The sequence below is a fragment of the Schistocerca cancellata genome, chromosome 1 (genome assembly GCF_023864275.1).
Source record: "Schistocerca cancellata isolate TAMUIC-IGC-003103 chromosome 1, iqSchCanc2.1, whole genome shotgun sequence".
In the NCBI taxonomy this organism is placed as follows: Eukaryota; Metazoa; Arthropoda; class Insecta; order Orthoptera; family Acrididae; genus Schistocerca; species Schistocerca cancellata.
In genome coordinates this window covers 301,269,751-301,287,020 of record NC_064626.1, presented here as the reverse complement: position 1 = coordinate 301,287,020, position 17,270 = coordinate 301,269,751, and the positions used below count along the sequence as shown (strand labels likewise).

Below are 17,270 nucleotides of genomic sequence, written 5' to 3'. Positions count from 1 at the left end.
AAGGACTGGAGAGGTCTAGGGAAACGGGTGGATTCTGGAAAAGTCACCCAGAGCTGCAGGTCAGAGGAGACTTACTGGATGGGATGAGAAGGAAATTACAAATAACTTTTTAAAGCATTTCCTTCTCATCCTGTCCAGTAAGTCTACCAGTTCTGGGTGATTTTTCCGAACTCTACCTCTCCTGTCCTCCCCCCTACCGTTCCTATCCCATCAGCCCTTCTGCTGGAAGAAGAAGCCACTGACTCCGAAAGCTTGCATAATTATGACCTCCTTTAACGTGCGTGTTCTCCCGTCGCCTGTTGAGTAGAATTTTATCTTTCCAATTAAATCGTTTTTGTTGTAAATTGGTTGTTGTCATTGTTATAAATTACATTTAGGGAATTTTGAATTTGTGGAGGGGAAAAGAAACCATCATTAATATTATGAAGCTCTCAGTATGTCGGTTGAAACCTCACACATAAGTATTAATGATGCTCAGTATGTTATCCAGTTATTATAAAATAAACCTTGAAGATAGCTTCATTTAATGTCAGTATGGAAAAAGAGAATTACTGAGGGGCGGAGGATAAACAGATGATAAAACAAAATTACAAATAACGTTATAACACATTAAACATGGAATTTGCCTGCTCTCCATTTCAGAAACAATTAAACAAATCCATACCCAAAATTTTTTGTCAGATGATCAAGAACAGCCGGTTTTTCTCGTTTTACATACTCCACACCAGCTTCATAAACTGCACTTATCTTGGTTCCAGCTGTCATTAGCTTCAGGAGTTCTTCTTCTAACGCCAGCAGGAAATTGTAATTATCCTAAAGAGTAGAGAAAATAAACAATCAGAGCAGGGAACAGGAAAACAATCATTTGCATAATTAAAATGTTAATGGAAAACTTTAACATAAGGTTGATTTGCTGAGTAGTATTAAACACTACTGAATAACTACATTAACGGCTTATTTGTCTGGATTAATCTAAGTACAAGTGTAGCCTTTATATTTTTATAAACAACCACTGCAACTGATGTGGGATATCACTATTGTTTAAAACTCTGTCGAATGTTGTTAAACTGTTTGCAATTGGTTTGCAAAATTTCTTTGTAGTTGTGCTTCTGCAAGCAATGTATTTTTTGTATGACTAAAATTGATTTTTAGGCAAAAAAAACAAAAACTGATTTTGTGCACAAGTGATTGAAGACGATTGGCATGCAACTTACTGTTAGACAGAGGTAGCCTTAGGTGTATCAATGATTTGATTTTGTTTGAATATTCAGATGTTGTCCATTAGCATAATGAAATGCTAAAAAAATGTGAGTCAGGAAAGAATTAAAATCTGGATATATTTGTACGAGCCAGAAACTAAGTAATGAAGAAGTGTTTTGGATATTCCAAGATGAACCGAAATCAACAAAAGTGGTACATTTGCAAAGCACTGTACGCAAAATAATCGATTGATTACAAGGACATGTCACAGTCAATGATTTAAGGGAACGGTGTACAGTTAATGCTTAATGATGTACAGTAATATTTTAGCCACAAACCACCAATAAAGTTACAAAAAACATCATTCTTTTTCGCACAGTGTAGCTTCTGTGCAGACATAATGTCTTTGTATATCTGATGTTTTACTATCTATGCTGCTTCTGACCAGCACACGGCCTTTCGTTCTTTTGCATAGTCCCCCCTCCCCCCACCACCACCACCACCACCACCACCACCACCACCGAAGTAAATGTTCTGTGTCTCGAGTTTTTAACTGCCTTCGTTTGATTCAAGAAGTAAAACTCTTTCATCATATGCAGTAATAATATAATTATAGAATGCCGAACAGGTTATGGGCCCAGAAACATGTTAATTTACACGTACAACATTTTATTTTCTTCTTGTAAATCAAGTCTCCAAAGTCATTGAATTACATCAAGGATTTATTTGTAAAGTGAATAAGTAAAAGATAGATTGAATGAAGCTCTTCAGTACCCAAAAATTGACGAAGGTAATTTACAGGAAATTATCTTTCGACCTGAGAAATTGCTAGGCGCCGTTGATGGAAGTAAAGCAAGAACAGTTAAAGGCATAGATGAACAGAACTTGTGGGATGAGCTTGATGCAAAAGCAATGTTTTTTTTATTTAGACTGGTATGGAATCCGACCAGCTGCAAGTTGTCATTGTGTGTGCTACAACAAATGGTATGTGGAATCAGCTGAAGATAATTCACAGGCAGCAATCTGCAATAAATAAAGTAGCACTGAAACAACAGTTATTTTGTTATAATATGTCACTCTGCGATACTGATGCATTAGCACAGTCTCTTGCAGATCTTCATGAAACAGTTGGAGATAAGACAAGATTGCCAAAGTTTCAGGATGGACATCAGGCAAAATGTAGTTTGTTGGTTATGGCATGGGACTTGTGTGATGAAAGCAGGTAGACTTACGATAACTTACCAGAAAGGTTTCTAAAAGACTAGCAATGTTTGTCACATAATGAAGGAATGGCAGCTGCATTTGCTGCTGTTATTCTTATAAAGCAGTTTAAGCAATTGTTCTGTTAATAAGTAGAATGCCGAGTGCTATTATTGTCATAAGGAAGGTCATTATAAAGCTGAGTTGAAGAAAAGACTCATGAAATCCTCAAGAGAATAAACATCAAGCTCTGAGTGCAGAAATTAGGAACATTTTGGCTACCAATTGTGACAATGTTTGGCTTGCTGATAGTACTGCATCACATGATTGATGTCACACACAGAATGGTTTTTAACACTTAAATCACTAGAGAAGTTCGGAGTTCCTGTTCAGTTAAGAGATAATTCAGTTTTCTGTGCTGAAGGTGCTGGATCAGTCAAGTTAAACTTGACTACCTAGTAAATGGTGTGAAAACTTCGTACACTGGAGGACATAATGTATGTAACTGGTTTTTTGGGAGGGGGAGGGGGGGGGGGGGGGAGTTTTGAATGGGAGCAAAGGCAGTCACTTTTGGAATTCACATTTAACAATAACAAGACTGAAGTCTTTAGTGAGAGGCTAGTGGTAAGGGGTGTAAAATCTGAGAAGCAATGTTATGAAATGTCATTTTGTACAGGCAATATGGAACAAACAAGTTGTTCTTCACTTGACTTAGCTCTGTTACGATGCGGGTGGTGTGACAAGTAAATTTTGAAAAATTGAAGATGTGGCAGTCTGTGGTTTGATTGCAGAAATAAAATCAGATGCTCTAAATAACTTCTTCTGTAAGTCATGTTAGTATGGTAGACTGCATAGGAAGGGATTTAGATCAGGTTTTCACACTCTTGCCTGAGCTCCCAGGAAATTTGTTCATGCTGATGTATGTGAAAGGTTGGAGCTAACTATAAATAGCAACAGCTTTGCCGCAGTCTTAGCACCGGTTCCCATCAGATCACCGAAGTTAAGACTGACAGGCTTGGCTAGCACTTGGATGGGTGACCATCCGGGTCTACCTAGCACTGTTGGTAAGCTGGGTGCACTCAGCCCTTGTGAGGTCAACTGAGAAGCTACTTGATTCAGAAGTCACAAAAACTGACAACAGCTGGGAGAGTGGTGTGTTGACCACGCACCCCTCTGTATCCACATCCAATGACACCTATTGGCTGAGGATGCCATGGCGGTCGGTTGGCACCACTGGGCCTACCACTGGGCCTTTCGAGGTCTGTTCGGACAGATGTTTGTACACTTTCTCAAAAACAAATGTGATGTTGCTTCTGTGTTCTCATGGTTTCAACAGCTGGTGAAACGGCAGACAAGGAATAAGCTTGAAGTTATTAGGACTGATGATGGGGCAGAGTTTGTTAGTGATCAACTTCATAATTATTTAAAGAAGATTGGTATCGTCCGTGGTGGCAGTTCACCATATACACCAGAACAGAACAGTAAAGTTGAGTGTGATATAGGAATTATAGTTGCAAGTGCTCGCCCTATGCTTATTGACTCTGGTCTTCCAGTCACTTTGGGCAGAAACTGTCAACATGCCAGTCTATATATTAAATCCTGTCCGTGTAATTGTGATGAGGTGCCTTATGAGAAATGGCTCAGGAGGAAAACGTTACTAAACAATATGAGGAGATTTGGCACTGAATGCTCTACACCTACTCCCAAACAGTTTTGATCTAAATTTCAAAGTAAATTAAAGAAGACAGTAAAGAAGACAGTAATGGCTGGTTACAGTGGTCATGGCAACAATTACAGTCAGTACAACCACGTGGTTTAGGGGTAGTGTCTTTGATTAGAAATCGAAACTTCTTTAGTCCAGGGTTCGTAACCTGCCACTGCTTAAATTTTGATTAACAATCAACATTGGCGGCCAAAGACTTATGGCATAAGAAGTCACTCTCACTCTGTCAGCGGCCTTGTCAAAGAGGGTGTAGGAGTGGAGAGAAGTTCAGGGCACACTCTTGTCCTTGGGGTGGGAAACTGCTCCTAAAGGCAGAAGAATCAGCAATGATCAACAGCATGAGAATGCAGAAGGCAATGGAAACCATTGCATTACAGACACATACAGTGTATCCACAGGACATGTTGACTTGTAACTGAAAAAGTATCATGATAATCTCTCCAGTGGCCAAAGATTCTGAAATAGTCCACCATTCGGATCTCTGGGAGGGGACTGCCAAGGGGGAGGTGACCATAAGAAAAAGATTGAATAATCAATGGAAGGATAACTTTATACGAGTCAGTGCGTGGAATGTCAGAAGATTGAACGTGATAAAGAAGCTAGAAAATCTGAAAAGGGAAATGCAAAGGCTCAATCTAGATACAGTGGGGATCAGTAAAGTCAAATGGAAAGAAGACAAGGATTTCTGGTCGGATGAGTATAGGGTAATATCAACAGCAGCAGTATATGATATAATAGGAGTAGGATTCATTATGAATAGGAGGTAGGGCAGAGAGTGAGTTACTGTGAACAGTTCAGTGGTAGGATAGTTCGTATCAGAATTGACAGCAAATCAACACTGACAGCGATAGTACGAGTATACATACTGATTCGCAAGTTGAACATATGAAGAGAGAGAGAGAGAGAGAGAGAGAGAGAGAGAGAGTCTATGACAATATTGAAAAGGTAATACAGTACATAAAAGAAGATGAAAATCTAATAGTCATGGGGGACTGGAATGCAGTTGTAGGGGAAGAAGTAGCAGAAAAGGTACAGGAGAACATGGGCTTGGAACAAGGAATGCAAGAGGAGAAAGACTGAGTTCTGTAATACATTTCAGCTAGCAGTAGCAAATACTCTGTTCAAGAATCACATGAGAACAAGATATACTTGGAAGAGAGACAAGTGATACGGGAAGATTTCAGTTCAATTACATCATAATCGGGCACAGATTCCGAAATCAGATACTGGATTATAAGGCTTATGCAGGGGCAGATATTAACTCAGATCAGAATTTAGTAGTGATGAAAAGCAGGTTGAAGTTTTCTCTAAAAAGGACAATCACAGAAGTTGGAAAGAAAAACATAGGTACAACGAAGGTGGTAACTACGAAGAAACCACTGGTAACAGAAGAAATACTTCAGTTGATCAATGAAAGAACGAAGTACAAAAATGTTCAGGGAAATTCAGGAATACAGAAATACAAATCACTGAAGAATAAAATAAATGGGAAGTGCAGGGTAGCTACGATGAAATGGCTGAATGAAAAATGTGGAGACATCGAAAAAGAAATGCTTGTCAGCAGGACTGACTCAGCAAATAGGAAAGTCAGAATGACCTTCGGCAAAATTAAAAGCAAGGGTGGTAGCATTAAGAGTGCAACGGGAATTCCACTATTAAATGTGGAGGAGGGAGCTGATAGGTAGAAAGCGTACACTGAAGGCCTATATGAGGGGGAAGATTTGTCTGACATGATAGAAAAAGAAACAAGAGTCTGCTTAGAGGAGAGAGGGGATCCATTATTGGAATCAGAATTTAGGAGAGCTTTTGAGAACTTAAGAACAAATAAGGCAGAAGGTGTAGATAACATTCCATCAGAATTTCTATAATCATTGGGGGAAGTGGCAACAAAATGACTATTCACGTTGGTGTGTTGAATGTACGAGTCTGGTGACATATCATCTGACTTTCGAAAAAATATAATCCACACAATTCCAAAAACTGCAAGAGCTGTTTTCTCAACTCATCATTTCTGCCAGAGAGAGGTAGCACGTTATGAAGAGGACACCAATGCTGTTGCAAAGTGTGTCACTAAATGTTCTGCAAGGACTGATGGTTCAGTAAACCCTGAAGAATAAGACCATGGACAGTTGGTTGCCTCTGACAGCCCCGAAGGCTATGGAGCTCGGACCAAACCTGGGATGAAGAGGCACATGCCCCCCATTGCATTCCCAGCATTCCTTTATACTCTGCTTAATAAGGCAGCGAGCCTTAGCATGGAGATGCTTAAAAGTGATAAGGCTGGTCTGTGAAGGGTGTCATTTAAATCATTGGAACGCCCATCGGTGGTCCTGGATAGCGACTGCTATGTCCTTGGTCCGCCACAGGGCCAGACAACAAAGGCAATCTGCGGATAGGGGGATAGCAGTGCCAGCAGCATGAAGAATAGTGTCAGAGATGTCTTGCATGACTGCATCAATACAATCCGACAGAGAGGTGTCAAAGTGCACAGCAGTCGTATACATAAAGGCCAACTGGCTCTGCGGAATCCCCAACATGGGGACCTGTTTACCTGATGATGGCAGGGGAACGATAGAATCACTGGAAAGTGGTCATTGTTACAAAGATCATCACGGGATGGCTAATTTATTGAAGCCACAAGAGCAGGGGAGAAGATCACGAGATCAATAGCAGGAAAGGTGCCATGAGCAGCACCAAAGTGGGAGCGGGAACTGTCACTGAGGAGACACAAATCAAATTCTGTAATAAGCTGGTCAATTAGAAAGCTCCTACCCATCAAAACGGCACTCCCCCCACAGACGGTGGTGCGCACTGAAGTCCCCGAAGAGGGGATTGCAGGGATGGGAGTTTCTGTATTAAGGTAGGCAGTTCAACATAAGGAAGTGGGCTACCTGGAGGGAGGTAGACATTGCAAATGGTGAATGCTGGACGTTCGCACTCATACTGCTATTGCTTCCGGGTTGGTACAAACAGAGATCCAGTCACTAATGAGATCTGTGTGAACCAAAGTTCAGATCCCTCCAGATGCTATCTTGGTAGCGTCACGGTTCCGACAGAATGCTTGATAACCAAGAAATGTTGAAGAGTGATCATCACTGAAGCGCATTTCTTGAAGAGCAAGACAAATTGCAGAGCAAGAGGAAAGACATTGATGTTCTGGTAGGTGACTGTAATATCCATTCCAATTGCGGTCCCACCTATTCCCTTACTGATAACATCTCCTCCCTCCCTCCTCCTCTCTGTGAATCAGACCCAGCTTTTATGGATGCCATCCCATCCTCATCAGTGCTGACCATGACCCAGTGACATGACTTCCCTTCGGTTTCTTTATGTCTAACCTGGACTCTCACGACCAGCAATGTCATCCATGTGGTGTGAGGGAGCTCAACCATATAAGTACGTAACAGACCCACCACATGGACTGGCTACCGAGCTTGTGACCTGGCAAGGAGGCGAATGGGCTGTGGCGGAGAAGGGGGTAAAGGGAGAGGGAAAGGAGGAGGAGGAGGAGGAGGAGGAGAGCAACCCACACCAAAGATGCTAAGGAGGGAGTTCTTCCCCATCCGGCTAACACTACAGATTTCAAATTTAGAAATGGAGATCAAACACCTAAGGGGACCAAAACAGAAAAGCCAAAAAAGAGGGCAAAAAGCAAGCAAAACAAAACTGCAAGATAGAACAAAGTCAAGAGGATAGCCGGGCTGACGTAAATAAGGACACCAAGAACGGGAGCTGTCGGTCCCTTGGGGGAAGAGGGGGGGTGGGGGTGAGCGTGAGGGAGATATTGGGAGACTGCACTGAAAATGAAATGTGGATTTTCTTAGTTGTCCTCTTCTCAGTGGGTACATTGTGGTCCTGGGTAGACAGATGTACTGGCAAGAAGAAATTGACAGCCATAATGAACTTGTCTCCATTGTCACATCAAGGGAATGAACTGAACAATCTTCATGTTTACATCAATGATAAACTGGATCAAAATAATAGAGCTGAAAAAAACGTAAGATTTTTATCCATGCTCAATGAGAGTTTCATAACACTGGCACCGCATGAGTGACATGATTCAACCGATTAGTCATTGGTGCTATATTTTGGATGGCATGAATGCAAACAGTTCAGTTCATAAAGGTAAATAACTCACTTTTAAAAGAGTACATTACGTTCAAATAATTTCAAACATATTCATAATGTAATATATTTCACAAAAAATAATTCAATATGGATATAAGTTCTGGTATGAAGGTGCCGGATATGGATACCTAATACTGATGTGACAGACCTCTGCTTCCACTTGTGCAACTGTGGAAGTTCCGCACATTTTTATATCAGAAGTTTATCAGAACTTTCAACATGACGAGGTCATTTATGTGCGTGCATACTGGGTCAATGAGCCTGCTGCTGTGCACATGGGAATTCGTTGGGTGGAGTGTGTAGCAAGCAGACACGTGGCCATAGCAATTGTTGCATTTATTGAATTACTATGCAGTGATAATGATGTAAGCATATAACAGTCTGTGGCACGGAATAAACATACCATCGTGGTTCATGAGCTGAGCACAAGAGTATGTTGGTAGCACGGCATGAAATTAAAACTGGTTTTATGTCCCTACCCCTCATCCAATCTGAGGCGAGCACTTTAAAAAGAGTTATTGCACTTTATATAAAAATGTTTCTAAGAATTTTATCTTCAATTTTTCTGTAGACAAGTAATGCTACTTATGTAACTGTTTATACCACCAATCACATTGCACTTACTCAGTCGAATGTTAATTTATTTATTGCATTTTATTCTCTATATTGGATTCCGGGTAACTTCTTTACCATCATCAGTTCTCAATGAATCACTAATGATGTTAAATAAGTTACCAAAAACTAGTACGCAATATGAGGAATAAAATCCAATATTACAAATTAACACCCTACTGAGAAACTGCAGCATGATTTATAAATTGGTTCAGAAATATTTCTTTTACAACTGTTGCTTTAGCTGGGCATGTGCAAATTATTGACATGCTCTACTTAACAACTTGGAATTTTATTTTTATATTACTTTTTATGTATTTCGTTTCTTGGGGTATTTTACTATTTTTATTGCGTTGTTGTTACAGGTTTCTTTTACTCAGGCCTAAGACACTAAACAACATTTTACACTGCACCAAAGTCTGCAAGTAAATTATTATCGGGATTCCTCACACCTAAGGTCTCAACAAATGGATCGTGTGATTGCTGAAATGAATCATTTATTGTCGTGGGTACCAGCTTCCGCAGTGTAATGAATGTTGCTCTTCCAAACATTAAGTTGAAAGGTCGTGGATTTTTTTTTTTAATAATTTTTTTAAATTTTGTATTTGTGCGATAACAGGTACAATAAGATGGCATGAAAAATCAAAAATTTCACTTGAAGAATTTGAAAAAATATCTTTCCACAGCTGACATATGTCAAATGGTCTGACCTATATTCTGTAATTTCATTACTAAGTTTGACTTTTCTTGGTACTTCAAAAAATTTTCATAGGATGTCTATAATTTTGAAACTTTTAGTCAGGACTGGGCATCATCATACAAGTGATCTAATATTGACAAAATTGGAAATGATACTTCAAGAATAGGATAAAAATCACCAAGCAGAGCATTGTATTGTTTCTCATCATGGATCTAACATAACTGAAGCTTTGCAATTGTCTGACTTTGATTATGTGAATTGTGCACTACATCAGATACAACTTTGTATCAGAGCTGCTGTGGAATCATAGGAGTGGCTTGCTAAACTGAAAAAAATTGCAATCCATTTCAATCATCTCTTTGTCATACAAACCGAGCTGGCAAAAATTCGAAGGGAATGCCTTGAGCAATCTGCTATATCTATCAGCCAAGACTGCCCAACATGTTAAATATTGTTAAATATATATGAATGAATTTCAGTTTTATGTTATATCTGTAGAGTAAATATCATGTGCTTTGTTTTTATGAAATTCCTATCTGTTAATTTAATTTCTTCTATTTCCAGCTGGAATAGCAAATTTTATATGATGAATGATTTTCAAAGCTCAAGGATTTGGTAATTTTATGCTCATGTTCAAATCCAGTCATGATTATATCCACTTAAAGACTGGATAAATGTTGAAAAAAACTGTAGAAATGACGAAACCATTCAAACAAATTACTAGAAACTTAAGCAGTTCTCAAGCGAGCATTTCATCAGTCATATTGCTAATTCAAGTAGGTGTGAGCACTTTACAGTAAGACGACATAAAAACAGATACTTCAGAACAATTATAAAAGGTTATGAGAAAATTACATGATGAATTCAAGCATAAGATTCGGCGAACTGACCAAAAATGGTAAACACACAATTGTGACTTATTTTGATCTGCAATACAACTCAAAATTTTTCAACAGCACCATCACACAGCAAGCTGTGCCCCAAATACTTAATCTGATGATGAAAGCCAGAGGTCCAAACTCATCTCAAGATGACTGCATATCTACTAGCTATAAAAGGTGCCTTCAAAAAGTTGTGCCTTAATCACAGAATCTCGATTACAAACAGCGTTACAAACATTAGAATTCATGTTAGAATTCATGAATGAATGAATGTTAGCAAGACCCGCCTACAACTAACGAAAATGACAATCTGGGGTGATGTTACAATCAAACCTACTGGAGTAAAAAAAAAAAGCTTTCTCAACTAGATTATCCACTAACGTAGTGGAACTCAAGTGGACACAAGTACTATCTACTGCCACTAGCTCGTTAGCATTTATCGGCTCCTCCCAGTAGCATAGCCAGTGAACAATTTTTCAGTGGAGTTGCCATCATATACAAGTGCTATTCAGAAAGTAGGGAACGTTTCCGTCTGACGCCGCTAGGCGCGCGCCGATCGTGTATATTTTGGTATGTGCGTGCTCGGCAGCTCAGTTGGCATCTATCCATGACAGCAGGAACATCTCTGCATTTCTGGTTTTTTCGATACTCCAATTTGAAACGTGCACTGCAATCGAAAATCCCACCAGTTGTGAGATGCGGTCTGTGATACGGTTTTTGTTGGCAAAAAACCTAAAACCCATAGAAATTTATCGTTAACTGTGTGAGGTGTACAAAAACAACATAATGAGTGAATGTTCTGTCCAGAAATGGTGCATTCGGTTTAAAACTGGCCGAACCAACATTCATGATGAAGAGAAGAGTGGACACCTGAGCATTGTGACTGACGATCTTGTCGCTAAAGTTGATGAAACGATTCATGAAATCAGTCGCTTCAATAGCGGAGCTTTCGCTTTCTTTTCACAAGTTTCACAGACTTCATTGTTTGAAATTGTCACTCAAAAGCTAGACTACCACAAATTTTGTGCACGATGGGTGCCCAAAATGCTTACATGGCACCATAAAGAACAGCGAATGGGGGCAAACGTTGACATTTTTGGAGGCCTACCACAAACATGGTGATTCATTACTGGATTGAATCTTAGCCGGTGACGAGACTTGGGTGAAACAAGTCAATTGCGAGACAAAATTACAGTCCATGGAGTGGGGGCACACAAGATCCCTCCCAAAAACCAAGAAAATGTTTGCAAACCTTGTCAGCAAGGAAGTTGATGGCAACAGTGTTTTGGGATAGGCAAGGTGTGCTTCTTATTGATTTTCTCGAATGTGGAGCAACCATAAATTCTACCCAATACTGTCAAACTTTGCACAGCCTTAGAAGAGCTGTACAAAACAAACGCCGAGGAATGCTGACATCCAAAATTTTGTTTTTGTACGACAATGCCCAACCTCACATGGCAAACCATACTAAAATGGAAATTCTCTCTTCAGCCCCAATCTTGCACCAAGTGACTTCCACTTGTTTCCCAAGATCAAGAAGTGGCTTGTAACGCAGCGCTTTGATGATGATGCGGAACTCCTGGCAGGAATGACTCACTGGCAGAATTTTACGATGAACGTTTTTCAAATCTTGTCCACCGCTATGATAAGTGCCTCAATGTTTTTGGTGACTATGTGGAAAAGTAGTATGTCAGTCACTCTTTCATATGTATATAAGAAAACGTATTTCTTGTACTTAGTTTTTTTTTAATGCCAAAACGTTCCCTACTTTCTGAATAGCCCTCGTGCAAAGAACACTGAAACAGACTGCATTGTGAAAAAGCAGCAAAACTACATTTTATTTAATATCATATGACAACGATAAATTTTGAAAAGAATTGTAATTTTTTTCCTTAATATTTGCACCTCTACTTCTGCATCCACTTCTGCTAAAACTGGCTTTTGCCATCTGTTTCCGTTTCTGCTTCTGTGGTCATACTTCCGTTATATCAGTAAAATCTAATATGTTTGGAACCTTATCAGGAAGCTGGAACCTGCATCAAAAAGTATGAGGGCAAGGATCTGGTGTATGGAGTTATATTTTACATATGCCTATCACCTGCTGCAAAATGTTCCATACTGATTTTTCTGTGACAACTGGTTACCAATACTCAGTTTCTTTAAGATCTCAAGAAAAGAGGCACTGAAGCTTCAGGAACAATCCGTCAGGACAGAATACCCAAAAGCTGCATTTTGTCTCCACAAGAAAAAAATGAAGGAGGAGGAAAGAGGAACACATGAGTCCTGTTCAAATAAAAATACTGGTAAAAATCCACCCAGACAAGGAAATAAATCTACATGTTATTTTTTTTTTATTGTTTCAGGAATATCAATCTTCATCTAGAATCATAACAATGTTGTTACTCTGGTTGCCAATATGACCAAGCTCTGCCATGGAGACAAGTAGGCCAATTCTCCGGGGAGAAGAAACAAAGTTGCAGTGCCTCAACAATGCTGTTCCAAATATATAATAATTATATTGGAGTAGATCACGCAAATCAAAGTATATCCTTATACAGAATATTCATAAGAGGAAAAAGGGGTATTTTCCTATAACAGCACATCTAAGCGGTGTTGCTGAACAGAATGCTTGGGATCTGTACACATGTAATGAGAGGCCAATGGATGATCTCACATTTAGGCACCATACCTGAAGAAAATAAGAGGATTGCCCAAAGTAGAGGACAACAAGGACAACATAACAAAGCAAATAAAACTGAATATGTTATGATCAAAAGATGATTACATTTGTGACTCACCAGTACAGGAAAAAAAAACTGCAATGCAGAATGTGGAAGAAGAAAATTACCATTAAATGCCTCAAGCACGATATAGCTCTCCACATATCATGTTTTGTGTCTTTCCATGCAAATTCTATTGTGTTGTAAAATTGGTTGAAAATGTAGTCATTATCCAGCAATCCTTCCAGTAGAAAGGCCTATTGAGACTAAACTACACGTGTAATTATTGTGAAATCTGCTTTCTGTGTTTTAATATGATGACAAAATAATAGAGTATAAATTTTAAAAAATGAAAATTATATTTAAGGACTATTTAGGTTACAGTATCTACCTCTTCACCCAACTGCTATACATCCACCATTCAGCCTCTCATAACTCACTCGTTGAACAGTTCAAAGGTTGCAGGAAAGCAACCACACATTATCTTCAGTCAGGCCTTGCCCACTAAATCCATGTAGAGTTCAAAGCACCATTCGGGTTGAGGAAAGTCTTACCTTAACAAGTACAGTTTACTCCTTCATTTTCTCCTTTTTTGCATTTCATGCTTTATGCCCCATCTATCCTCTTGGGTTTTCCACTGAGTAAATACATTATTTTTAATTTTACATATTTAAGATAACCATCTACAAACCTCACTAACTTTTTCTTCTATTTACATTTTATTGGCCACACCATTGTTTTCTCCCAACACCATCGCATTTATCAATAATGGTTGAGTAGCTTTCCCACAGTCAGCACTGTAAATGCTCTTAGAATTTGAAATTACACTGTTGTATTCTCAGGTTCTTTTATGATTCTGCTGGCACCTCTCCTCAGTCAGTGTCATCCAGTCTGTTCTCTCTTCTACTACTGGTTCACTTTCACACTGTTTGCTTAAAATCTAGAAAAAGGCACTTCTCCTCCATATCTGTTGGTACTGACTAAAGTCAATAAAGGAAATTTATCTATTTGAACTGTTCTGCACTAAAATTAACATTTACAAGTTATGAAAACATTCTGTCATTTCTGCTTTCAATATTCACACCTACAGTAGAACATACCTGTACAGTTTCACTTGGATTGACAAGCAAAGTCCGCACAATATTTGAACAGTAACTGCGATACCGTGCTCCCAAGGAACAAACAATTGCACCAAAATGCAGTGTGTTTTTATCACTGACAACACTGAACTTCAAGTTGTAATTGCCACCACTCTGAATAATGGCAGGATAGCACATATCCACTTGACTAGTGTCGACACCAGTGACATACTTCTTGTCTGTAATTGCTGCTTCCACACCCTCAGCAAGTTTTGAATGCTTCACTTTCTGAAAGAAAAGAGGAATACAATAATATCTCTCTACAACTTTCAAAAAACCAAATATCAATACTTATTTGACAGGCATATATCATTTACTGCAGTCAATGATAAGATAAAAGACATTCCAATAAATAGCATGCATATACAAACCTTGTCAGCATCAATGATTTCCATAATTTGATCTTTCAGGTACTTATTGAAAACATCAACTGACACAAGACAAGCCTTCTTCATGGTAACTAGTTCTGAGTCTTCCTTTGGAGCCATTATATATGCCACTGCAGCACTGACATCAACCTGCAAGATGATTAAATATTTCTAAAATAATTTTTATTCCTCCATGGCAAATATATGCTTGAGATATATATATATATATATAAAATAGAGGGAAACATTCCACGTGGGAAAAATATATTTAAAAAGAAAGATGATGAGACTTACCAAACAAAAGCGCTGGCAGGTCGATAGACACACAAACAAACACAAACATACACACAAAATTCTAGCTTTCGCAACCAACGGTTGCCTCGTCAGGAAAGAGGGAAGGAGAAGGAAAGACAAAAGGATATGGGTTTTAAGGGAGAGGGTAAGGAGTCATTCCAATCCCGGGAGCGGAAAGACTTACCTTAGGGGGAAAAAAGGACAGGTATACACTCGCGCGCACACACACACACACACACACACACACACACACACACACATCCATCCACACATACACAGACACAAGCAGACATTTGTAAAGCAACTTTACAAATGTCTGCTTGTGTCTGTGTATGTGTGGATGGATATGTGTGTGTGTGTGCGCGCGCGAGTGTATACCTGTCCTTTTTTCCCCCTAAGGTAAGTCTTTCCGCTCCCGGGATTGGAATGACTCCTTACCCTCTCCCTTAAAACCCATATCCTTTTGTCTTTCCTTCTCCTTCCCTCTTTCCTGACGAGGCAACTGTTGGTTGCGAAAGCTAGAATTTTGTCCAGCGCTTTTGTTTGGTAAGTCTCATCATCTTTCTTTATATGATGAACAGTACAAAATTATGATAATGAGGAAAAGAAATACAACAAATTTTGGAATTTGTACATCTACACCCTGCAAACCATTTTAAGGTGAGTGGGCAGAGTATTTTAAGTAGCACTACAACTTCCCACCCTTCAGAATGGTGTGTGGAAAGAACATCACTGTATAAGTTTAAATTTCTTTCAAACACGTTGCACATTTCATCATATAAATTTGTGATGCTGAAGTATGTTGCTGGAATCTGCTTGGAATGTACACACTCAAAATTTTGACAGTAAACCTCTCCATGATGCACAATGCAGTATCTACCACTAAGTGTTTGATGAGTATCTCCATAAACACTTTGACACCTACTAAATCAACTAATGATGAAATGCATCACTCTTCTTTGGACCTCCTCTAAAATTCTACCTGGTAACAAGGGATGGAAGGAAATAAATGACGTGCACTCACTTAAGACTGTATAGCAAGAGGAAGCTTCTCATTTAAAATCTTTTACTACGGTGTTATAGTGTTATATTTAAACAGTTATCATTTCTCTCTCCTCTTACTCTTTACTACAGGAAAATCCCTATTTTACACTTTAAGGACTTTTAAAAAATGGTCTACATTGCAGGAAACTGTAAATGGTTGGATACATACTTCATAAACTAACAGTAATGCATTTTTCGAATTTTGGTGGTGGCTGCGATGGCAGTTGTCAGATGTAGAGGTTTATCGAAGTGCTTAGCACAAACAATAAAATAAATGCAAACAGCGCCTTCCACAGATATGCAGGGCACCATTCGACAAATGTCGGAGAGAAATACAGTGCAATTTGGCCCATACCTACAAAGAACAATGCATGCTTATGACATACGCATCATTACTAGCATTCCTTCTTGTGACACTGCAAAAAAACACTTGCGCATAAAAAATTTTAAAGTGTTACAGCTACTGATGGGTGACATTATGATGCTGGAGCACTCACCCGCAATCTTAAAACAGCTATAGCAACATTTTGTCCACCTCTCCTGAGTTTTTGGATCCCAAGGAAAACAGAATCATCAACTCTGTGGCCTCTAGTACTGTGACAGACATACCCCACAGGATGCCATTAATATTTCCTTGGGGGTAGCACCAAAAGTTAGAGTGGTGTTAAAAATGTACCATCTAGCTTTCTTGAGAGCACATCATGAACAACATTCTGCTGGATGTCTGCCTGACAAGGCGACAACAGTCAGAAAGTAATCACTACCTCAGAGATAAATGTGTACTCTACATTAGACAGAAAAAAAAAGCTGAGGCTACACACAGAAATTAATGGCCTAATAAGTTCCATGCATCATGTTAAAGTGTACGGGACCACTGTTAATCAGTAGTTATAGATCACAGCACAGAAGTGTATGGAAACACCGATACTTACCACTTATAGCTTGAAGCTGGAGCACGACTGTTTCATTAAGAGGAAAGGCAAAGCCAGCTGACTAAGCAAGGTAATTATCTCATAGTGTGCCCTCTCCCTACCACGAGGGGCACACATGTCACACAGGATAAACATCAGGAGAGAACCAAACGTAAACAACCACACCCCCTACATGCATTCGGACAGTACTTGTTCACTGAAGACCTACACAAATACCAACAAACAGAATTTGTCTGATGCTCTTCGAGGTCAACAGCACAGAATAATTGGAAAGGAGAGGATATGGGTTTCAGGGAACAGTGTGTCCTGAAGAACAATACATACTGCTG

General features: G+C 39.2%; 1 protein-coding gene across 2 annotated transcripts in view; it reads right to left on the bottom strand.

Moving 5' to 3' along the window:
* LOC126172228 (FACT complex subunit spt16) overlaps positions 1 to 17,270 on the bottom strand; it is a 155,027-nt gene that overhangs the window by 100,446 nt on the left and 37,311 nt on the right. For both annotated transcript variants that reach the window (XM_049920862.1, XM_049920863.1), the window contains exons 5-7: positions 14,675 to 14,821; positions 14,265 to 14,531; positions 665 to 813 (exon numbers count right to left, since the gene is read on the bottom strand). In XM_049920862.1, the coding sequence (XP_049776819.1) occupies positions 665 to 813; positions 14,265 to 14,531; positions 14,675 to 14,821 (563 nt within the window). The remainder of the gene's footprint in view (positions 1 to 664; positions 814 to 14,264; positions 14,532 to 14,674; positions 14,822 to 17,270) is intronic.